This window comes from Platalea leucorodia (assembly GCF_965183815.1).
Source record: "Platalea leucorodia genome assembly, chromosome: 8".
NCBI classification, from domain to species: Eukaryota; Metazoa; Chordata; class Aves; order Pelecaniformes; family Threskiornithidae; genus Platalea; species Platalea leucorodia.
The window spans coordinates 52,357,448-52,382,468 of record NC_138830.1 but is presented as its reverse complement, the minus strand read 5'-3'; the positions used below and the strand labels follow the sequence as shown (position 1 = coordinate 52,382,468).

At 38.6% G+C, this 25,021-nt stretch overlaps 2 protein-coding genes across 3 annotated transcripts in view; one reads left to right on the top strand and one right to left on the bottom strand.

The window, feature by feature from the left end:
• Window positions 1-477: 477 nt before the first annotated feature.
• SDR42E1 (short chain dehydrogenase/reductase family 42E, member 1) lies at window positions 478-3,028 on the top strand (the record flags this gene model as incomplete). The annotated part of the gene is made up of 2 exons (XM_082320925.1): window positions 478-545; window positions 1,921-3,028. 2 exons carry the CDS (start codon window positions 478-480, stop codon window positions 3,026-3,028), a joined length of 1,176 nt encoding a protein of 391 aa, XP_082177051.1.
• Window positions 3,029-8,497: 5,469 nt separating this feature from the next.
• The window catches only part of PLCG2 (phospholipase C gamma 2), a 66,715-nt gene continuing 50,191 nt past the window's right edge, over window positions 8,498-25,021 (bottom strand). Inside the window, exons 23-33 of one of the 2 annotated variants that reach the window (XM_082320791.1) lie at window positions 24,769-24,865; window positions 23,797-23,863; window positions 23,385-23,542; window positions 20,605-20,707; window positions 19,419-19,628; window positions 18,670-18,815; window positions 17,559-17,673; window positions 16,043-16,210; window positions 15,323-15,411; window positions 11,666-11,850; window positions 8,498-10,777 (exon numbers count right to left, since the gene is read on the bottom strand). In XM_082320791.1, coding sequence (XP_082176917.1) covers window positions 10,735-10,777; window positions 11,666-11,850; window positions 15,323-15,411; window positions 16,043-16,210; window positions 17,559-17,673; window positions 18,670-18,815; window positions 19,419-19,628; window positions 20,605-20,707; window positions 23,385-23,542; window positions 23,797-23,863; window positions 24,769-24,865 — 1,381 coding nt within the window. In that variant the 3' untranslated portion in view covers window positions 8,498-10,734. Of the gene's footprint in view, window positions 10,778-11,665; window positions 11,851-15,322; window positions 15,412-16,042; window positions 16,211-17,558; window positions 17,674-18,669; window positions 18,816-19,418; window positions 19,629-20,604; window positions 20,708-23,384; window positions 23,543-23,796; window positions 23,864-24,768; window positions 24,866-25,021 lie in introns of those variants that run through there. The other variant, XR_014229102.1, reaches the window with a different exon arrangement.

Sequence of the window (25,021 nt, the reverse complement as noted above, 5' to 3'; positions counted from 1 at the left end):
CGGGAGCCCGCCCAGCCTCGGGCGCGGAGCTCCCCCGAGCCCCCAGCTCCCCCGAGCCCCCTTCCCGCCCGCGGGGGCTCCTCAGCGCGGCTCTGCGCTCCCCGACGGTCGGTTCCGAGAGGGCCGTGCCCCGTGCGGGGTTGCCGTGCTGAGGGCGCCCCGCCTGCAGCCGGTGTACACGGAACAGAACAAGGCCCGGGGAGGGACGGTGAAGACTTAACTAACTCTTCGTAACGGCAGCTGTGTATTTGCTTTTTTCCACAGCAGTCATCTTTTCTCCAAGTATAACCTCTCTTTTGAGAAACACCAGGGCAGAATGTGTTTCTGCCTCCCCTAGCAGATGGTGAAATGAAAGGCCTCAATAGATCCGTGAATAACTGAATGTGTAGTGATAGTAAAACTCAGATTGATTTTAATGTGTGTATTTACAATGTGTTTTATAGGTCAATTTCCTTAAATAGTGCCACAGGAAAGAGGATGGAACCCGAGAATACTGCCAAGGAAACAGTCCTCATTACTGGAGGAGGCGGTTATTTTGGCTTCCGGTTAGTGCATTAAATAGTTACTACATACAAGAATAAATGTAAAAGATCACTGCTGGTGAGGCAACAAAATCCATCTGTAAAAGGGAAAACCATGGGCCTGAGATGCCTGATCCAGTTCACCCCCATCCGATTCATCTTGGACCTCAGTTTTAAACAAACATGTCATTCTGTTTCCACATGTTTTAAGTAAATATGTTATTCTGCTTCCAAATGTCAAGCATCAACTGACTTGCAGACATTTACTTGCCTGGTCACCTTTGTAATGGGGATTTAGATCATCATCTTTCAGCCTACTCTGAAGAGCAAGCCTACACTTGTATGCAGATCTTCCTCTTTTGGACAGTAGGCCGTGGCCTGCAAATAGTTACACATGTGCTTAGCCATATAGATTAAATATCCAGCTGCTCTCCACTCTCAAGAATATATTTATTTTTATGGACAGTGATGTTTTAGGATTAGAGTTGTTAATAAGGTACATATTTCAGTGAAATCCATTTCCCCTTACTGTAGATGGCTCTAGCAGGCCAGGTAAAGAAAAAACCCTATTTTGAGCGCCACACTATCTTCTAGAGTACTGTCAGAGTTATAACTGCTTACATAGGTGAGAGAGACTACAGTCATGACCAAAAAGTAAATTTCAAGTGGGGAGGGGGAGGAAATCTCAGAAGATACCTATCCGACTTCTGCTTGGCTTTTTCCTCCACTGTCTCCCCCTTTAAGCACTATAGAAATACGACAGTTGCAGGAAAGGGGGAGAGGAATACCAGATTTATGCTTTGTGTCAATACCTGTGTTTCTACCTGTGACTTAGAGTAAGATGTAGACATGTGGCAAAGTATTCATACCAGCTTAGAAGCATCTCGCTCATTCCTCTTCTCCATAGTTTTCAAACGCAATGGTGAAGACCAACCTATTGTTCTGACAGAATTGGGATGGTACAAAAGCATTAAGATAAAACCAGTAATTTTTTTTTTTAAATACTTGGCTACAGGTTTACATCTGAAAGGTTTGCTATTGCTGATCTGTAGGTGACAGAAGCAGAGAAATAGCTAGGTTCTTCTAAAAGGCTGCTGAAAGCACTTCAGTTATTTGTGTTCTGAATTCTCCTTTACAGCAGTTCTGCCTCTTTTTTCCTTTTTTTTTCCTCCAAAGTATTGATGGAGCATGAGAAATTAGTTCAGTACCTGAAGTATCACAGTTGAATCTTCTCCGTAGTAGATGGCTGAATATTTAAGACTCCCATCAGAAAAAAAAAAGGAAAAAAAAAAAAAAAATCAGTATTAAAATTGTTAATAGTCTTCTCTTACCTCCAGATGAAATGTTTCATGCATCGTTATGCTATGTATACTAACATACGGTTTCCATCATGGTTTAGTTTAGGTTGTGCCATATACCAAAAGGGAGTTGATGTGATTCTCTTTGATGTTGTGAAGCCACTTCAAACCGTGCCAGAGGGAATAAAGTTCATGCAAGGGGATGTCTGTTGCCTGTCTGAAGTGGAAGAGGCTCTTAGAGATGTAATCTGCGTATTCCATATCGCTTCCTATGGGATGTCTGGCAGGGAGCAGCTGAACCGAAAACTTATAGAAGATGTTAACGTGAAAGGAACAGAAAATGTCATCCAAGCCTGCAAGAGCACAGGAGTGTCGAGTCTGGTTTATACAAGTACATATAACGTGATATTTGGAGGTCAGATTATAGAAAATGGGGACGAATCTCTGCCTTATCTACCTCTTCACCTTCATCCAGATCACTACTCCCGGACCAAATCTTTAGCTGAAATGAAGGTGCTGGAGGCAAACGGTGCTGAGCTTGGAAATGGGAAAGGTGTATTAAGGACTTGTGCTCTCCGACCAGCAGGCATCTATGGGCCTGGAGAACAAAGACATCTTCCAAGAATAGTTAGTTACATTGAAAGGGGACTGTTTAAATTTGTATATGGAGATCCTCTTAGTTTAGTAGAATTTGTACATGTAGACAATCTAGTTCAGGCTCATATCCTTGCCTCTGAGGCCCTCAAAGCCAACAAAAAGCACATAGCTGCAGGCCAAGCCTATTTTATTTCAGACGGCAGGCCTGTAAATAACTTTGAATTTTTCCGACCGTTAGTGGAAGGTTTGGGTTACAAGTTCCCAACCCGTCGTCTTCCTCTCTCCCTTGTCTATTTTTTTGCATTCCTTACTGAAGTAGTTCATTTTCTTGTAGGTCGCGTTTATAATTTTCAGCCTCTCCTCACTCGCACAGAGGTTTACAAAACTGGTGTCACGCATTATTTTAGTATGGAGAAGGCCAGAAAGGAGCTGGGGTATGAGCCTCAGCAATATAGCCTGAAGGAAGTGGTCGAGTGGTTTAGATCTCAGGGATGTGGACCAAAGCAGAGAAAGTACACCATGATGCACCTTGCTAGGGATGGAGGATTGCTCTTGCTGCTGATTGCTGTGATGGTCTCGTGGTTTCCATCTGCAGTTACATTTCCACTCTGAAAGATGAAACGCTGAGTATGGAGGACAGAATTTAGTTATGTTCTCTGAGTACTCTTGGTTTTGACAGACAGGTAATAAAAAAACCCAAGGAAATACACATTTGTGTCATTCAGGTAAATATCACTAACAGTTTTATCCCCAAGGAATGGAACCGCTGAGTAAAAAGGTGTAATTTTTATACATAGTTCCTCTTCAAAGTAAAATTGATCGGATCACTAACAAGATGAAGCTCAGTATTACTGCAACAGCATTTTATTTTCAGGTACAACAGCACACTACAGTGAATGGAACAAATGTCCTTAGACTGACCCTTCCTCCTCCGTGATGGGATTGTACTCTTGGTCCCTGCCCTTTAAAGAGTTTGTGCTACACGATCCAGAGGAGGAGAAACTTATTCTTGGATCACATTCCAAGACCAAATTCTGCTTTCCAGCTTGGATGTATATATGTCTAACCAAGATTAACTGATAAACTGCTAGACAATAAATAAATCCTTTTTTTTTTTTTTTTTAATTAATACATTCCGGTATGCTTTTCTGAGTTAACTCTGTGATATCTAATGACATTTCTGGAAAATGCACAATGGTTAATCTAAGTTATAGCAAAGTGCTTGAAGCAGCACAAATTTGTAGATTTTTCTAACAGTAAAATATGCCTGTTTAAAATTAATGAGCTAGCTAAAGTGCATTCATAAATAAAACCTATGATTTTTTTCCCAGCATTATTGAATGGTTAAACAAATAATCCATCAAAGACATCTGGTAAGTGATTACATTCATGTTCCACTGTTTATAAAACATTTTTAGCCTTTAATAATATTTCTTTAACACCTGACACCATTTGAATAGAACATCACCTTTCTAGTAGGATGATAAACCCTTGGTGCAATGAAACTCATAATTTTGTGGAGTTTTAAGAATAGAAAATAAGACCTTGTTAAGTATAGGTCACTATTGTCTCTAGCAACTCCCTCATCTCTGTCAGTTTAATATAGGAAGAGCTACTGAGAAACTTCACATCAAAATGTTAAATCACAAAGTTGTTTTCCCTTAACCCATCTGCATTACAGTTTCAGTACTTCTTGATAAAAGGACAGTCCTTCAAGAAGCTCACAGTTCTCTTTAAACTTCAGTCTTTCCATTTTAATAGCTGGAACTACATTGATCTTAAATTAATTTTGTGTAAGGTCCAACTACTTCAGTTCTGTTGAACTCTACTGGGATTTAAATGGGGAAGTGAAGAGGCAGAGACAGGCGGTAGCTCTACTGCGTTGTTAAAGGATTCTCAGAAAACAAGAATGCCTAAATAGAGAAACCCAGCTAAAAGTCCACTGCCACCTGTGTTTAGAAGATGGAAATTTCTGTAGTTAACGATGACTGAAGATAGCATTATTTTTTGAATGTTGAGTTCTTTTCCTGAGAAGTTTACCTTTAAAAAAGAAAAATCACTATTGATAACGACATATTTTGTTTTGCTTGAAATCTGACTTTCCTCCTCCTTCATTCCTCTACCAGTGTGTACACCATGAAAGAAACTAAATTTAATACTTAGTTTGAGGGACAGCTCAAGAGAGAACTCAACTTTTTTTTTTCCCTCCCTATAATTGCAAATAAATTGAGGGGGCCTGGGGCAGCGGTGTTTGTGTAGCAGGAGCGTTGCGCTCCTTTATAAAGAGCTGATGTGCCTCCAACAGGGTGCTGATGGCAGAAGGGCCGCTCTCCAGAAGTCATTAATACACATCACCACAGTCTGCAGGAAGAAGAAACCTTCTTTGTAATAAACCAGAAAAAAATACAGTTGTGACCTCACGAAAGCATTGGCCCGCTGTTCTCTTTCCAACAGGCCCTGTTTTTTTCACGTGAAAACCACTTGGTTGTTCTCCCCTTTAAGTTCTCTGGTTTTGACACAATGTTATCAGAAATAGATTAGGAAATTTTAATGCCAGCAGAAGCAACGGACAAAAACAACACGTACAAGAAATTGCACAAGCCTATTGCACAGAACCATACTATCAGTATTTCACGCTAAGTCTTGTAAAAAGATCTTTTAAGGTATGGAACAAAACTCCTGTGCCCTAGAGGAATTTCTTCTGCTATTTGTGATCTTTTTATTAGCAAAACTCAGCTACTGCCATTCATAATTATCTCAATGGTGGGGTTGGTGGAAAAAATCTATGAAAGGGACCTAAACTCATGAAGCCTAAATTCACACTGTTAATGCTGGCTGAGGTTAAAGCCCTGGATAGCTTTTTAGGTACAACAGAAGAGGAAGCTCCTAAGAAGACAAAAAAAAAACCCCAAAAACCAAAACCAACAACCAAAAAAAAAAAAAAAAAACCAAACAAAACACGAATACCAGAACTCCTGCAGAAGCTGAGCTCAACACATGAGCCTTCTCATTCGTCTGGAGTCAAGGACAGAACTTTTCACTGATAACAGAACAGGAGGCACTATTTTGTCCCAACAGCCCGTGACTTCTGCTCGAGCACAGGGTACTAAATCAGGGGCTTGTCAGGAGAAATAAGGCACGGCTTGGGGATGGCTACCCCAGACCCCATCAACAGTGTACTGGTATATTCGTTAATTCCCTGTCATGCAGCTCCACCTAGTAAAAAAAAGCAAAGTCCTGACTACAGAAGAGGTGAAGGATACTTTTCCTCTTTCCAAAATGAAAACAGGAAATCTGTGGCTTAAGGAGATCCTTTAAAATTGCTTGAAAATTACATATGTATAAAGCCAGTCACATCTGCTCTATTTTAAGTATTTTACAGTGAGAATTCTCTCTCCTTCTTCCTGTTTTTTATTTGTTATTACTACTCTTGCATGAATAGCTGAGTAAATTACCTTAATTAATTCAAGTGTTGTGTCTGTTTCCAAATTCTAATCTATTACCTGAAAGTGAATTACCAGAAAGGCATCTAAAAACTGAAAAAGCAGAACTGAAAACGTAGCACAGCTTCATTTTTTCCTAGTCCTCAAAATTATTTAACAATTGATAAGTGCCTCGCTATAAAGAATGATGCTGATGTTGTAAGTGAATAGTTTAAGGATCTTGGGTCAGATGCTTAACCTCACATTCACAGCATGTCCAGGTAAAACTCTGCCAGATATACATGAACAACTTATACTTCTAATGTACATTTAAATATATTTATTGTAGAAGTTTAAATGTCAATGATCCTTAAAGTAGACCAGACTTTTATAGCGCCTTCTCCTAAGAGACCCAACCAAAATTTTCCTTCATTTCTATTTATTACTAATTTCTACATACTTTCAACAATATAGTGGCATATTTAATAATTTATGATGTGATCTTCAGAGAAAAGTGTCCTGAACACTGATAATTTACACATATTGTAAAAGATCTGGGGATTAAACTGCAATTCAGGAGTACACAAGTGTTAAGGGAACTACTTCTGCTTTATTTTAGTCAAGCTCATGATTCCCTGTTTTGCTGGAGTAACAGCTAAGAATGTAGGCTAGCAATGAATGAAACTGCACTTTAAATTCTTTTAAAACTGATAACTGTGCATGTTTATAAATACTGTTATGGATCAGAAGATAAATTTGGCTCCCAGCTGATTCCACAGGTTAATTTTCAATATATTTAACTTCTGTTTCTAATGATATACATGGAATTTCAGTCTGGAACAAAGTCAACTAGTTGGACTGCACTTTGAAATGCTGACACACGACTATAGCAGACTTCAACAACTGTACTTCAGTTTCCACGCCGCATTCAGATTTTTACAACTAGTTTGGAGAATTCAAAGATAATCCCTGGTACGCAGCTAATGCCATCTCACCATCTAGAAGGTTAGTTTGAGAACTGCAAAGCTAAAAAAATGCTTGCAACAGAGAAACTTACAGATGCATTGAGATGGAAAAAAGTGAGAATATAGGCAACAACACACCTGAACGAAGAAATTTTTTGGACTTCAGAACTCACGTGTACCAATGTTCACAAATTCAAAGGTGATAAAAGACCCTTTGGCTCATCTAATGACCTCCTGGAAGACTTAGGCTGCAGATACCCCATACTGATTCCTGTTCAATACGCAAATAATTGTTATCAGAAGACTGAGAAAAATTTTGTTCCCAAGACTCCCAACAATGAAAAAAAATCACAACATAAAGATAGCGTGCATTCACCCAGCAGCACTTCTGCCCATGCCACCTTATGGGCAAAAAGAACGATGTACCTCTATATTTGTGCATACTATCATTCTTGGATTAGAGACATTTTGGGAAAACGGTCTACATTTACAGAACACTATCATTTGGCGCTTTCGTCTAAGTAGGATTGCAAGATTGAAAATGGACAGTTCATTAAAAAATTCATTTCTAAGCACATTGGCTGATACAATTTTATGGTGAACATCAAGATTACTGTTCTTCCAAATTACTACAAACTTAATCTTTGCCTTGTTCAGACTTTATTGTTTGAGTTGATACAAATCTGATGCTCACTAGGGCTGAAGTTTATATCTACCTATCACTGGGAAAGGTCGGTTAGGAGTTGCAAGTTAAACATGATCTTTGACCTTTTCCTTCTGCCCCGCTTGTTTGCAGCCAGATGAAGTGCAACAATAACCATGTCTATGGAAACAATCAATAAGTCAGTTCATCTTAAAAACACAGGAATGCCCTTCCTTCAACCTCCAGCAGAACACACCGTAACACACCAGCAGACCACTTTTCAGTAAGAACTCACTCATACTGCCTGAAATGACTGGCAAAATTAATGAAATTCAATGAGCAACGCTTAAAGAAAGAAGCATCTGGCATCATTCACATCACTGCTGAGATATCAAAAATTATTTATTAAAAATAAGTTATTTTAAGGATTTAAGACAGTTTCTATAAGAATATAACAATTTAACAGATATTGTTAACTTCAAAAAATTTATAGATACTTTTCCTCCTAGATTATAAAACTAGCACACACATTCAAACCTACTTTCATATTAAAACAGTTGCAACTGTGAAAAAGTTGCTACAGAGTCTGCCCTGACAAAGAATCGAGGGGTGAAGTTTTGGAGTTAAAACACAGAATGCAAGAAACAAGAGAAGAGTTAGTTCCTAGCCTTGCCCATCACTTGCAAGTCACCAAAACAGCCAGTGCAGTATTTTCCTTCTGAATACAGCGTAACATTACACTCTGGGGAAAAGTCTTACTGTAAAATGAAATGCATTGTCATAAATACTGAGGGAATGCCTCGTCACTATTGACATCATGTATGCGTGGAGAATGTGCACAGGACTTTTCAAAGGACTACACAATGTGCTAATTCTTAAGTATTTGCACAGCAGCAGCACAAGGAACTCCTGTGTTCATCACACAATGGCTGTCCTGGGTCAGGAATATACATACCAATGAAAGAAGCCAGGACAAATGGACAATTTGGTTATGACTGCTCTGGAATTGAGCTTAAAAAAAAAAAAAAAAAAAAAAAAAAATCCCCACAAAATGAAACAAAAACCCACCACAGCAAGAGCCCCGAGCTCTAGGGTTTGATCTCCCTAAGCCCTAGCATCTTGTAGTCTCCTATTTTTTTCTGATCAGTCCAAACCTAGCTGGTACTCAGCTGCCTATAAATCCTGTCCCACCTGTAGCAACAACCTCAGGACCTTCCAGGCAAGGCTTTAGGCCACCCTTGTCTGATCAACGCTGACAGCAGCGTTCTCACAACATTAAATGGGACTCATGGAGGCTGTTGAATGAAATACATAGCACAGGGACTGATCATATGACGAACTAACCACGTCCTGGAACACACTACAAAATGCATGCACACCAAAGGTCCCCCTCCTCGAGGAACAGCAACTGGATCATCCCATTACACCTGGACACTGCAGGTAAGCCCAGCTTTATGCAGCAGTCTAGGTTACAGCTCCAGCTCCCAGATCCACAGCCGATGTGATTTTTTTCTTTGTTTGAGGGGGGTTTGCACCCATCTAGTCCCTGAACAGGTCAATCGCAACTGGGTACTAGAGAGATTTCAGACAGGATAAAGAAAAGCAGAGAATTGCCTTTAACTTTGCCCTCTTCTCTTTTCAGCTGGGTGATTAGTAATTAATTTCTTTATAATAAAAAAATTACAGAAGCCACCCCATTATGGGACACACTATTATAGCACTTTCTAAGACAAGACTGTCTTTACACAATAACCAAAACCTCAAGGGGGTTCCTCAAACCACCATCTGTGAATGCACAATGGCATCAATTAAGTGCCTCTTGAAACGACAGAAGTCATAGCGTGGGGAGCAAGAGAAACGGAAAATTGCTGAGGCAGCTTCATCAGGCCGTGAATCCCAAATCCATCCAAGTTTTCTGTGATCAGAAATACAGCACTATGTATGCAGCATTTTATGCCTCAGGCAGTCGCTTAGACAGAAAAACTTAACTCCTCTGCACACATTTGAAAGTTAAAGTCAAGCATACAGATAGCAAACCTCCACCCATGTAGAGATAAAGCAACTAGGAATTTGATAGTAAGAACTTAGTGCTAGCACAAAGAACCAACACATATACAAATTATGACAACCGGTGTTAAATATGCCATTGAAGGACTTTTGGTTCTGCTCCGGCAGGAAAACACACTGATTAATCTAACAAGTTTTCTCATCTGTAGCTCCATGTTCTTCATTTGATTACAGCCGTAAGAACGATGTACCTCTATATTTGTGCATACTATCATTCTTGGATTAGATAGATTTTGGGAAAATGGTCTACATTTACAGAACACTATCATTTGATGCTATCGTCTAAGCAGGATTGCAAGATTAAACATGGACAGTTCATTAAAAAATTCATTTCTAAGCACATTAGCAGCTGAAAGGATTTGCAAAATGATAACATACCAAAGTAAATGCTTTTCAGAATTTGAAATATCCTTCCTTTCTGCAAACAAACAGATATTTCCTACTGCATATCCTAAAACTTTTCCTTCCAGTGCCTTGAGGTTGTGAACATCAGTTCACGGGGGCTATGAATACAGGTTCACACATTGTTCTTTTCTTAAACCCTTACAAAGTGTTCAACAGGCAAAACGCAACTACAGTCACAGAGGATATTTGGTTTCAACAAAATTAACATATTATCTAATTCTCAAAAATGTAACAGAAAACTTTTAACAAGAGACAATACAGTATGATCTATCAGCTGCCCAAAATATTTTATACAGTATCAGAAGTACAATCTGCTGCCTTGGGCACTGTAACATACGTGATGTGACAATGCTGGTGTAGAAGTGCTTTTACAGCATTTAATAAATTAATAACTCACTACCAGTTAATCTTAAGGAGCCAGGCTGCTAAAGTGGTGTGATTCCATGCATGCAAATTGTTGTGAATGTCTTATCTAGAGCCTGCGTACACAAATATAGTAGATGATTTATACTTGTACTTCAGGTATTGATAATGAGAAGTGAGGTCTATCCAACTACATGCCCTCAAATTTTAAAAATCTTGAATACACAGAAGGTCTGGCCTGCACAGCGGGTATGCTTTGTACAGAATATAAATTATTAGGAATTAAAACGGTTTTTCTTAGAACAAGAAATTATTAAGGAAACCCATCTTTCCTCCTCCTGCTCTTCTTCCAGTCATTCAGTCTGATGAGACCGTCATTGAGTAGGATGGCCAGGATAAATTAATATCTCTTCCTGAACTGCACCATAAAGCACACATCGAAGAACGATTGCTTTAAGAGTAGAATTTGCTGTTACTGACTTTCTTCTCCTTTAATCTAAAAGGGAAAAGAAAAGGAAAAAGTCAAGTCTACTAGGAATTTCTCAGAGGAAAACAGTCTACCAAGTTCAATTTACTTACATAGAAATGGTGAATTATGTATCAGCAACAAGCATTGCAATTTTTTTCCTCAACAAATGGGAGTAAACCAGTGATTCACACAGCTGTTCAGCACACATAAAAAAGGGGGAAAATATTTAAAGAAAAGTCTTCCTCTCATCCAATCTTGAGACCTACTCAAGACTTCCTCCTGGTACATGAAGCCTCTGTCTGTCGCCCTCACACCCAGCCCAAAGGTGGCAGCAAAGGAGAAAGATCCTTCCCCTAAGCTTTGGATAACGTACTGACACTTAACTGACAATTCTATGCTGTTACAACTCAATACTGTTTTTATCTTTTGTGGTTTGTGTATCTGGAAGCATCTTCTGTTCCCACATATCTAATATGCTAATGACATTTCCAGGGACAGAACTTTGATAGTGTAGAAGGAGTGAGGCAGTTTATTTATTTGGCATTTCCAGGGACAGAACTTTGATAGTGTAGAAGGAGTGAGGCGGTTTATTTATTTGGCTGTGTATACTTCCTCCTGGAAAGCAGGAGAAGAGAGGAATATAAACTCACAAGCTTACATGTTTCACTGTGATCATTGAAACTGAGATTTCACTGAGCAGACATTTCACAGCATCTGCTGGCCTCTAGCGGCTTGCAGCCCAACCTTGCTTCACTGCAGCCCTTCCTTGCTTCACTGCAGCCCTTCCTTGCTTCAGACACGCTCATTCTACCCTCACCACTCTTTAGATGCTCATTTTAATAAATCTGAGAGTTCCTTACCATAAATCACGTCTAGATAGAGCTGCCTTGGAAAGGAGAATGATTATCAACCCACCTGCGGTTGCACGTCTCTTGATATATCTGGAGTTTGTGCTCATTCACATTGAATTCTTTTAATATAGCATCTCTGTTAGGATTCCTTAAATTCATATGGGTGTCATAAAGGAACAACTGGTTATTAAGCTCCTCCTGGCGCTTCCGAAGTTGCCGACATGAGGAATAAAGCTCTTCTTCACTTTCCTTCAAAAGAATATTGGAAATCAATGTAACTTGTAAGACACATACCCAAAATGACACAGAATCAACATAGTTTGGAGGATTATTTTGTTTTCCTAAACACATTCCATTAGCTTTATAGAACGTTTTAGAAAATTAGCTTCATAAGATGTTTCTGGAATATTTATGGAAACAAACTCACTAACTAACTAGGAAAGCACTAAAAAAACCCCTCAGCCCCACAGTATGACCAGCCATACCCTCTAATGGGGGCATCAGGGACATTCCAGCACGAGTCATGAAACGTGTATATCTAAACACCTCTATTGGAATATTTTTCCCTAATAAAGCAAGTCTGCTGAGGAAAGGAGAGCAAATGGTGTATCATGATGGGTTATCAGACTATAACAGTTTTAAAAATACTTCGTAAAAAGTTTAATTTTTGACTCTTCCATCATATTTGTGTATTACATGACATACTACCAATCCTGGTGCTTTCCTACTGAAATCTAGACTAAAGGTCGAAACACCGACTAGTAAATAGGACCCCTAATACCAGCAAGTACTCAGATGATCGAGAAGGAAGGACAGATCCTGTGTTTCTATGTAGCTACGGCAATTCAATACTTGCAGAGGAACTGACTTAAGTATTTGAAGAATAATTTGCAGCAGTCTGAGTTTCTGTTGTTATATGCAACCCACAGTAGAAGCTCTCAAAATACTCCATAAACATAAAATAATCATCATGATTCCCTTTATGACTTCAAATTATTTTAATACTTCAAAACTTTGGATGCAAAAGCTGTCTCCTTTATAGAGTTACTAGTGGGGAATAGCACTGGCAGGACTGAAGTCTTAATTTTCACATCAGCAGCAAAACAAGATACTCATCCTACAAGAAATGACATGCAATCAATAAATGTAATAAATCCAAACATTTTCAGAGGCAGCATACTAATAAGAATGCCTCTTTCTGTACTCAGTCCAGATCTAGGAAAACTGATAGGTTAGCAACATACCCAAGGGGTTTCAGTTAGGGCAACAAGATCATTTCCTAAACCTTCTTTTTCCTCCTGAAACACATTCCTACCCAGGTATGGGTTGAAGCAACTGAAACAGCCTCAGTGCTATGCTACTGATTAAGATTTAAAAAGTAATTATTTAAATTTTTTTTTTAAAGGGGAAGGAAACTTTGTATTCCCAAATAGCAAAGGGAAAAGCAGATTGCCGATTAACAATTTGCAGCTGTAATCATCAAGATGCATATGTACTACTGTTTGTTCTTGTAAATAAATGCATCCACAAAGCTAGACTAAAACCCCATTTAAAAATGTCCACTTCAAGATTTATGTTAAAAACATATACACCATTGAGGCTGTTTGTAATCAGAAAATGCTGAAGAGATACGCACACTTTATTAAGCAAGTAAATCAATTTTCAAGCAAATAAGACATGCTTCTGAATGTAACAACAACCTCAGTATAGTACAATTTCTACAGTATCAAGAAAACAGATTAAATTCAACAAAAACTGCATAAGGCCCCACATAATAATTCACAAATGTGCATGCTTACATCTACAATATTCTTGCTTCTCTATTCCTGAGAAATTCCACAGCCATCTGTAATTCCCCTTTATAATTTTGTATTTCATCTCCAAGAGTATGCAGATGGGCTCTGTATATAAACAGGCCTGTTATTAAATTATATCATTTCATGGAGGGTCATCATTTAAAGAAAAAAAAAAAAAAAACAAACCAGGGCAGAAGAACAGATGGAGACAGCCTTGATCTTTTCTGATGCTTCTTGAATGATCTGGCAAAAGTTCTAGAAGTTGATTAACTATGGCAAGTCTTGTTTGTTGCAGACTGCCAAACAAAAGGGAAAATTTTTGAAAGTTCTCCTGCCACTGCATTACCACCCAGAGACATCAGACACTGTAAAAATACAGAGCTGTGCTGCATCTTCATTTGGCTTAACAAGCAGAAGGGGCTTCAAGAGTGTGAAATGTGCTACTGTCAAAGGACTCGGTGCTGACAGATTGGGAGACATACTGCTGCTATGAACAACACTTTAAGAGCTACTCCTGCCCCAGGCAAATAATGATCTGAATTTCTGAAGAGAAACCACAGCAGGAGGAATTTGCAATATATCTGCAAGTGATGTCCATGCTCAACATATTAGGCAATGGGGAGTTGCTGCCAGTTTTCTCAAAGGCAGCAAGCCAAAAAATAGCAGTTTATTAGGCCTCCTCTATCAGACTTGTGTCCATGAAATAACATTTCAAATGTTATCTTCAAAGGACATAGGTCTCTCTTGTTTACGCACACACAGACACACACATACTTGGTCTCAGCTTCTAGCCCTCTCCTGCTCTCATGACTTTGCTAGCCAACAGAAGGAACCTACCATGGCTGCCAAACACTGTCATTACAGACAGTCATTTTATATCACATGTTACAAGGTGGCTTTGTAAAAATCTTGACAAAGGATGTTTGAAAAAGGCTGCCACTCCTTTGTGAAGAAGAATGTGACTGAATTCAGTAATTTCCATTTCAGTGTACGCAACTGCAGGCGCAAATCCCTCCAGAGACATAATGACTTACAGTTAGCAGAAGTTGGTGTTTTAATCAGGAAAAATAATGTACACTGGTGTGAACTGCAGCGGAAGCCTGAATGGTTGTAAAAGACTACAAATAAGACGTTGGACCTTTTTTTTTTTTTTCCTCTGAATCTGAAGGGTACTGGAAAGCACCCTGAAATACCCACTTCCCAGAAGCCTCTTTAAACTTCCATCACGTGGCCTCTACACGAGTGTATTTGAATTACATAAATTATTGAGAGAGTCTGAGAATAATCCTGCTTCAAATCAACACACACAATAGCACATTTGGAACACCAACAAATGCTGTTCACAGATCAGCCACTTTAATGCCTGGCTTCATAAGCAAGGATGCATCATTATTTTTTTCCCATCTATGTTTAAAAGTACTAGTACTTCAATTAGGTATTTTAAAGAGGCTTAAAAGAAGCAGATTAGCACTTCTGTAGGAACCAGAATATGTCTTCCACCTGAAGGGTTGTTTATTTTAATGAAATACTGGGAGAAATTACTATCTTCTCTTCCTAAAGTGATTTCCCTTTATGTAGGACCTTTAAAAAAAGATTATTCTATGAAGTCAAAGCTGAATTTAGCTAGCTTTGCATGGCATCAGTCAGTTAACAGAGGAAGACAATGACCATGCCGTTACAGCAAAAACTAGTGGAGGTAATGAGGCTTTGTTAGTGCATTCTTTCTTTTAACAACTATATAATCTGTCCACCCAGAGGGAGAGTAACTCAATTTGCGTTATTGGTCTTCCTCAGTACCTACAGAAGAAATGCCTGACAACAGCACATCAGACACAGAACAGAAAACTAAATCCTCATTTCCTGGTTTCCACAAAGAATTGATAACATACAATCTAAGTGCACAAAAAACCCCCAGTGGTTCTCACCAGAACTTGTTGCATTTCACAGTGAACCAGAAGTGAGGCCAGCTCTATATCTTCACTATAGCCGTTCTTGAGAGGAACTGATCTAAAACCTGGGGGTGGGGGGCGGAACATATAAAAAGGACAGTTAGAGTCAAGGCAAAGGGTTATCTGCAGTCACAAAAATGGTGCATACAGTCCTGAGGGCTAACAGATTCTTCATTGCTCAAATGCTCCGCTGCTGAGAGCGGGCTTTGCTATGACAATTACAGGGAAGCAAAAGGCAAGAATAGCAAAACCGAGAAACACATGATTTCACATGCTCTTGAAAACTAAAGCCAGAAGCAGAAGAAAGCAGAAAGCTTACTCTGTGTATGTCCACATCTAAGATAATTAATAAAACAAATGCACTGACACCAAAACAGAAAAAGAATCTTCCCAGATTTTACTCAGAGCACACCACCCTGTTGCTGAAATGGAGTATGTGGTAAAGACAGTGCAAATTATTCTACATAATGCTTTCCTATCTCAATTAATAAGAATGAATTTCAAGAGGATGAGAGGATTATTTTAAATACTTATATGCTACACACCCAGTATCATAATAAACAATGGATTAAAGGAACTCAGATCAAAAGAGCACTTGTCCTTTGGTTGTAGCTGCTACTGAGAGCAAAGCCACAATACAACAACGCTGAACAGCATCTTTCTGACTTAGCCCCTGATTATACCCACTGATCTTACCCGATTTGATTCCTTTGATGGGAAAAGTGGCATGTGCTAAGAAATTGGGATCACTGAACATATCCTCCTCATAAACAACAAAGCGCAGAAACGCTAGATTTGGATCATAAATTTCAAATTTCACTTGCTCTGGACAGGGTGCCCAAACTGGATTAAGGCCATTGTCATCTGTAAAGGAAAAGGAAACATTTGCAGTATAAAGCAATAATTTTCACTTCATTCACATACGGGTATGTATCTTAGGACATTTTCTGGGGATACAAAGGCCCAAAAATCCTATTTACCATCTGTCTCCTGTTGTAACCCTGCTTCAGAAGGTTTGTATTTGTTTATTGGAGGGGGGGCAAGGGAGATAGGAGGAAACTTGGCAGGGATGGAAATCCTTGAAGAAAGGCTATTATTTGTATTTAAACATATAAAACCTCTTTGGACATGTATTTGTAAAAAAAAAAAAAAAAAAAAAGCTAATTCATTGCTCATGTTCATGAGCCTCATGCGCTGTATCAGAGTAAAAGCATGAAAAGCACTGGGAAGACTAATGTACAATGGCCCCATTCTTATAGTCATGTACAGAACACCAAGTAATTTGGTATGTGTGACAGAGCCAGGGAGTTTGCTCTCTAAAGTCTTGGTCACTTCCCACAAAAACTTAAAATCATAATCCTCTTCTCTGAAGTACCGAAAAGCCAAAATGCACATTCTGCTCCTGATTCTGTGTTTATTTTCCACTGGTATCAGTGGTTTGGATAATTAGAACCAAAGCCTCTTGTCTACTACAGGAACACTGCTGCATCCAGAAATATTAAATGGTGAAATATTAAGTGGCTGAGATATTGCCCCATTTCAGCGCACTTAAATGAAGCTTGTGTACACACAAACACATGCGCACACAAACACACATCCCTTATCCAGAACTCACGAGGAGTGAGCTTTGATCAAACTTCTACTGCATTGCAAGTTATACTACTTTACAGCCCTATATACCCAAGCTGTCTGCAAGGGGATGCCAGTCTTAGAACCCGAGTTTAAATAAACCCAGTCTGGATCTCACAGTAGTAACTCCCGATTTGGGCCAGACTTTTGCGAACTGACTAGCACTGTTGTAGGCACTTTCAAGACAGCATTTTTTTAAAATATGCAAATACACAAACTTATGCATAGGCAAAAATATAACAGAATTGCGACTTTTTTTTGTTTTGGTTTGGGTTTTTGGTTTGTGTTAGTTTTGGGGGTTTTTTTGGGGTTTTGGGTTTTTTTAATAAACTGCAACAGTCCTTTTTTTTTTTTCTAAATTTGATATACATTGGAGTTTCTCAGATTAACTGATCCTGAGGCAAGCAAGAGAATAATATCGTATGACTCATCAGTCCAGAGCAACAGTTAACTTATTCCTCCCTATATAGGTTGCTGGCCAATTACAGACAACACAAATTCATGATCATCTTCTCCTCGCTTTATTTAAGCGCACTGGAAGTATAACCATATCCCTACAACACAGAAAACCGCAGATACTCACTCACAACTGTTGTCTTGAATTTGTTGTTATCATATTCAGCCCCACAAATTTCTACCTCTACAAAGGGACAAGCAATGCTTCTACCAGGTTTAGGGAGATGACGAGCACCTAAAACCTGCAAAAGCAACTGTAAATTATAACCACCTCCAAAGGAAACTTGGCATCATTATTTCTGTACAGAAGGAAGCCTACAGAACTAGAGGGGGAAAACAATCCAGAACATGCAAAAATACACACTCCCTCTCTTGAATATGTTTGCATGTATTAAACATACTATCTGTGCCACCAATAATAATATCTTCCATTGTTTGGGCAACCCAACGATTTTCATTGTAAGATACTGTAGCTGCCATTCATTACACACAGTCCGCAGTTCCAGACCAGGCCTGTAACATAAGTTTTGTTATCTTTCCTCAGTCTTTATTACATATCTATTTTAAGACATTCTTGCTTTACATTCACAGCCCCTGTTTACCTCTTCTCTAAACTGCAGTGAAAAGCAGTTAATGTGTTTCTTCTTTCTCAGACAACATATTTTTAAAGGACATCTCTTATTGTACAGCAACTGAGAACAGAAACAAGTTCAGTTCCTGTTTGGCACCAGAAGACAACATGGCATAATTTTCAAATAATAAACCCATCTCTTCATGAAAAATGAGAGTGGCACTCTGATTCAGTTACACTGAAGGGGGGGGTCAGCTTATTATTTTTTTCTGCTTAGTTTCTATATTTCGTTACAAATATCTTTCTTCCACGCTGGAAATCTCTGAACTAGTTAGTCTGCTGCTAACCAATCTACAATAGGACCCTTCTATTGAGAAGTCATTAGATTGGAAATGCAAGTTAGCTCATTTAGAATTTTGATTAGCAATTTTATAAAATTATCCCAGGATTGTGTTTTCAGTCCTATAGCACGTGCTTCATTAGCATGATAAAGATATATATTTCTTTTCAGGAACCAGTGGAATTAGTTTTATTCTCAAATACACGGACATTTAAAAACAGTATTTTGACAACCTGTCAGATCTTGCTCTGAAATATAATAGCTTTATTTTTAGTTTTATAGATATTTATGACTTGTAAAAAACATAATTTACAAAAAGAGATTTACCCTCACTGTCATAATCATCTGCAATTTCCTCTTCGAGTCATTTGGCATTGGGTCATATTCTTCATTTCGCATGCTTTCTGGCTGCAGAACATAGCCAGTGCGTCCATTAAGTGAAAACAAGGCATGGTTCAATTGCATGTATTTATCTAGGGAGAGAGTTAAACAGTCATAACAGAAGATCCCCATTTGAATAAAGTTAAGGAAGTACCAGACTAATGGATCCTCTCTGTAATTCTTTCTGGTCACCACTTTATCAGAAAGAGCTGGAAATTTAAGTTGGAAAACTCGCTTCCCTTCAGCAACTGAACCTGACAGGCCATTTCTCACCAATTTTAATCCCAATAAACCCGTCTCCATTCACAGTTAGTTTCCTATCAATGTGTTATAAGCTAGTTGGCCCTTACCAGAAAGTGGAGTACAGCATTCCTTGTGGCTGAACAACTGTTCATCCACCTGAAACTTACTGTAAATATCTCTGCTTGCTTATCTCAAAGAGATCAAGGTGAAATAAATCTTTTAGACTTTGGCGCTAGTTAGGCTCAGAGACGGGGCTTTTGGAGACTGATTTTTGGGGACCAGCTCTATCAGGCGATCCACACATTCAAAACCAAACTTTAGTTCTTGCACATCCCTTAGAAGTACAAATAAATAGGACAGCCACAGTGACTATAATGGCAGAGGAGCCTGAAAGGAGCTCATTTATGGTGAAATGGAAGGTGGATTAGATCCTTTTTTAAAGAGAGTATTACCTGGAGTTTGGAAGTTAAGAGCCACCATCTGGGAGCCACAAAGCCAGAGGCGAAATGGGTCATAGTTGGATGAGTCGACCCTCTGTCCTTTTGGATAGACACGTGTCAGTCCCTTCAGGTTGTATTTCAACAACTCAACTGGCTTTTGCTTAACAATGCTCTCTGCCTTGGTTTCCACAAAGGAACGGATTTCTTTGAAATCGGGATTTTCTACACAGGGTAAGGAGGAAAAAGAGTGGTTACTAAAGGAAGAAAGAAGTCGACATTTATACTGCATTTCTACTAACACTTTCTTTGACTGTCTTTTGCTTTGTCCTTTAATGCAATAATTGGCACAGTTTTCATGCAGACACAGCAAATTGGTTGGGCATCAAGTTTGAAAGTTAAAATTGCCTGCTTGCCACATGCTTTGCAGCAGGGCAGATAAGAGTCTATAGTCATGTTCTCATCTCATCATTGCTAATAATGTACTTCTGACCACTATAACACATATTTAAATGAGACATCTTTTCCTGGGTTTAAATGGGAAGAAGAAAGGGTGAGCCAGGGTTAAACAATGCCTCAAACATTTACTATAATTATGATGTCTTAACCACACTGACAGCTTATTAAAAACAACATTTGCAAAGAAACTTAAAGAAAAAGGGCACATTTGCTGGCTTCTCCAGCAGCAATGACAAAAAACTGGAATAAGTAGTACATATTTCTGTGTCAGATTCCACACCCGCACTTACACAGACCCTAATTCTCATTTATATTATGAAACCATATACCATTCCAATAGTTCACATAAATGGCAAACAGGTTCTTACAGTAAAATTATACAATGCACAGCAAATCCATTTTGAAGGTTTTTACAAACAAGTCACAAGTGTTCAGCCAGAGTTTTTCATCTCAAAAAAGTCAATTGACACATAACTAGTGAGCTTCCCCATAAAAGACACCTACGAGAGGGTGTCTCTAGTTAACTAGTTAGAAATTTGTGACAGTTTTTTTGTGACAGTTGAATAGCATCAAGTTCCCCAGTGTACAATTTCAAAGCGCCACTGAAAACTGCACGGGTGAGGCGGAACTTTGTTTTCCAGTGGAGAAAAGAATAGATTTTGTCTTCAGTTCTAAAATTTCAACGAGCATCTCTAAGGACAGTAGAAAGGGTAAAATTCAGATGTAATATTAAAGGCAATACCTAAATTGTCCTTGGTTTTGCTTGTTGGCTTGCAGTAGATTACCAGATCCGATAATTCAATAGCAATCAATTGATTCTTTTCCCAGTATTTCCTCCTGTTCTCCTGTAAAATGTAACAAAGTTTTAGATTACGGATACGCTGAGTATTGTGGTAGAGTAACTCCAGGGTATACTCTAATAAAATGACAAAGTTGATGCATTCTTTGTTGCCCAGATTCCTCTCTGATACTGTAGACACCTCCATAGATGTAATGTACTTTAAGACCCAATTCAGAGAACAGGCTAACCAAGTGGTTTTGGGCTTTAGCTGGGAGTGCGTTTTTTGGAGGGTTTGTTGTGCTGGGTGTTTTTTTTTAAGCAAGTGTTTCAGTGCTTCCCTGATCAGTTCTACTCAGAATCCTGGCAACAATTTTTTTTTTTTTTTTTTTTTTTTTTTTTTTAACATGGCTCTACTCCATTTTAGTTACATTCTCAATTCTATACCTCATATAAATGCAAATGTATGCAGAAAAAAAATGAAAAGGGTAGTGAAGTGTCTCTCTATTTATTTACAATCCTGAGCAGGACTTCAGTCTTTGTTAGTAACTCCCAAACAGCTAAATCCAAACCCTATGAGCATCATTCCTGTAGTTTTCTATTTGCTCACCAAACCAATAATGTTATGTATGGAAAATCATGTGCAATCTTGTTGTCCTCATCAGTAATAAACTCACTATCCACTTCCTTGTTTGCAAGCACCTCCTCTGTGCAAGCTGAGCAACGGTCCCTGCAACCAGAGACTGGGAACTACTGAAATCAGCAAGACTTGTCCTGAGTGGAGGCATTTGGGCTGGAGGCTTTTCAGACATAAGAAGCAATTACAGCATAAAACATGTTAGAAGATTCCCATACTGAACAGCGATTAGCTTTGGTACAAGAGGTTATGAAGCAGCAGCAATTAGGAAGTCTTCCAAAAGAATTTGTCAACAAGGCAAACTCAATAGGAATGAAAATCGGAGCTTGGGAGCCATGGGTTTCCAGAATATTTCACTGAACCAGAGATTATACATTGAAGTCTACAAAAAGCAAAGAGGAATATGGTGTTTAGACTTGGAAATAACCTTAGGAAAAAGCTGTACAAACCTCATGGTACTTGGTGATCCACCACAGTTTCCCAGACATTGCTCAACAGTAATCAGAGCTCCAAATAGCAAAGGACCACTTCTAGATGCCATGAGCTCATTTTTAGACATAACCCTCTAGTGATAACCAAGCAGGAGAGCTAGCAATGAACAACCATTCCTAGGAGCATGGCCAGTATCAGTGTTAAACAGAGATGATAAAATACGTGAAGCTTAGTTTTACTTTTTGTGTATAATGGACAAAGCCCCAAAATAAACTCATAAAACACCTGTATCCTATTGTAGCATAGTGTTGACTCTCTATGCTTTTTCCTTCCCCCAAATTCAGCCTGTTACCTGTACTGGCAAAAAGGACCTTTCCTCATCTTTTTCCCCTCCCCACACAGCAGTCTATCATGTGAACTTTCTGGAGGCCACACTGTGAGAAAAGCCTCCTGATTGACAGAAACGAGTTTTAAAGCATCTTTGAACACAGACTGTTTAATACTCCTCTAACTGTACAGAGAGAGAAAAAGCTGCCAAGCTCCTGAAGAGCCATTGATGTGCCATAAAAAACATTCCATTTAGAGACACCACTTCTAGGTCATGTTTCTCTTTTTCTTGTTTTTATTTCTAAATGAAAGCCTGGCATAAGAACTCTATCTCTCCTCCCCCAACAACAGGTCAACAGCTCCTGTTGCTTCTTCCCTTGCTGAATTTGCAGTCCTCTGCTTGAGACACCAACTTGCCTGCTATAAATAGGATTATGATGACCCTCAGAGCGTTACCTCTCCGGATGACAGATAAACAGCATGAGCCAACATGATACTGAAACACATTTTCCATCCTTCATATCACCAACTTAACAACAAAAAGTGAATAATAGCAACAAAGGAAAGAGTATACTTAAGTATAGTCATTGTAAGGGCTTTTTGGTCATGTCAAAGACTTCTTAAATACTAGAAAAGATGACAGGGAGGTAAATTAATACATCAGAACAGGAAAAGCATGTCCTCAAGAACGTCTTTAAGTGGCAGTACTCATTGAGGGACATAGAAGCTAAACTTAGGCAGAACCCTTTAATCTTTAGCAAAGGATTTGGAAATACTACTATTGAATATCTGGTAAATCCAGAATGTGCCTATTAGTTACAAATAAATAAAGTATTAGCGAAACAATTCCCTATCAGTGCCACTGCATTTACTGGAAAGCAGAGTTAGTAAACAGGATTAAGAAGAGTTTAGGCAAAGGCAGCTCAGATTTCACATATACTCATTAGTGGATTCACAACTCTGAACAGAACAGTCCGATATCTGAGTTTCTTCTGCTTAACACTAGGATTGAACCAGTGTAACCAGATGTCAAATGGTAACAGTATCTACTTTGTACTACTAAGCACACTTCTCCACTGAGATACAGGGTGCAAAACAGACAGTACTCTGCTGAAAAACTCCTGTTAACAGAAATTTACATAAAATGCTAATTTACATAGCATTCCCAAAAGAGTTTAGGGAACAAGATTCACAGCATCAGTAAAATGTACACATAGAGAGCAATATGCAAGAGAGTGAAGGAGCAGGTGTTAGCAAGGTTTAGCAGTGTATGGCAGCTAAAGACAAATCCTACTGTAAATTTATAGCAGTACATTATAAAAAAAAAGGGATCGATTTCTATCAATACCTCTTCTGTAGTTTTCCAAGTGATTTCACGGATACTTTGGTACCATTCAAAGAGTTCTTCTACTTTATCAGTTGCAAACTCAACACATGGATCTTCTGGATTCTTAGGTTCCAGAATGAAGACAAAAGGCTTTTTGTGTTTCCCTTGTGGCATTTTCACTGTTAGGCAACACAGCAGCAAGAAATTTATACTAAAATCCAACAATTGTTCTTCAAGGCTGTCATTGTTGATTTATTGCAACAGTTAGTATCATAAAGTTTCATCATATTAATTGTATCAGCTATATTAATATAAGTAGGTGTTTTGTTTTGTTTTTAAGGGAAAAAAAAAAAAAATCTTTCCTGCTAAACATAAAAGCCTGCTCAACACAGAAAGCTCAGGAGTCCACACGTAAGCATCAGAAAATACATACCAACATTGTACGTATTGAGTACCAGTATGCCGCGACACAGAGAGCCTAATGGATTGTCCTCGATAATCTGAAAAACATGAGTTAAATCTGACCCTAAATCTTCTCTTGAGTGAATATGTATGGGACATTAACAAATAATAAACATGCACCATTAAATCTAACGTCAGTTTCACTGAAAGCATGCCCACTATAATGTTTAAAAGCCTGTTTCCATATTAAGAATTTCTCATTTTGAGAAACACATGAGAATCTCTATAGTGAGAGTAGTCAAAATGAGGAATGCAGCTTCTGTCCTGACACAACTGCTCATTTTTCAAGTCTGCTTAAAGCTGCAATGACCAGGGTGGGAAATCTAATACACGTGTTTTCCTTCAAAGACTCCGGGCAAATCATTGGAAGCGCTTCAGAACAACAAAAGAATTCAACATTTTATTTTTAAAACTCAAAAATGTCAAAACTGCTTACTATGGAGTTTTGTTTTCTTATGTTGAAGAGCTCTTTGTCCAAGACACTGGACTAGATTTTTAGACACCTTTGACAAACAGTATAGGGTTAGTTATGCATAAAAGCTTAATAATGGAGTGTGAAATGGCTAGTAAGATGTGTTCGGATGCAGTTTTCTTATTTACAAATATTAAGGCAGTCATCATACGGGCAAACTGGTTAAAAGTTTCAGGCCCATTATTGTTTACCCAAACTATCTCAAAAATCTAAACTAGTATGATTTTCATTAGCAGGAAATCATCATAATCTCCTAAAACCCCATCAAATCAGCTAGCTCCTTAAGTAGTTTTCTATGAGGGGTATCCTGACAAAATCCTTCAGCAGCAGAGAACAGCTAAGAATGCCTTCCTTTCTCTATTCTGTGTTCTCTCCAACACAGCATGTAGAGTTGTAATTCTATAAACCAGACTTCCACTTTCAGTAGTAGCATCTTCTAGGGAAACATAGCAGACAAACCTTAACCCTCACCTGGCTTTCAAGCTCAGCAGAGTTATCAGTTGACAGGTCCTCAACATAATTAGATGGAAAATAGTGTTGGACTTTTTCGCCATAATCCCCCTTCCACCTGAATTTAAAAAGGAAAGTATATATAGAGAAAAAAAAATAGTTAAAGAGCTTCAATAGGCCATTAATGAAGCAATAATCCTCAAGAAATTGGGCATTAAAACCCCATACTAGCTTGTCTAGCTGGCTATCACCAAAATATAAGTGATGAAGTAGC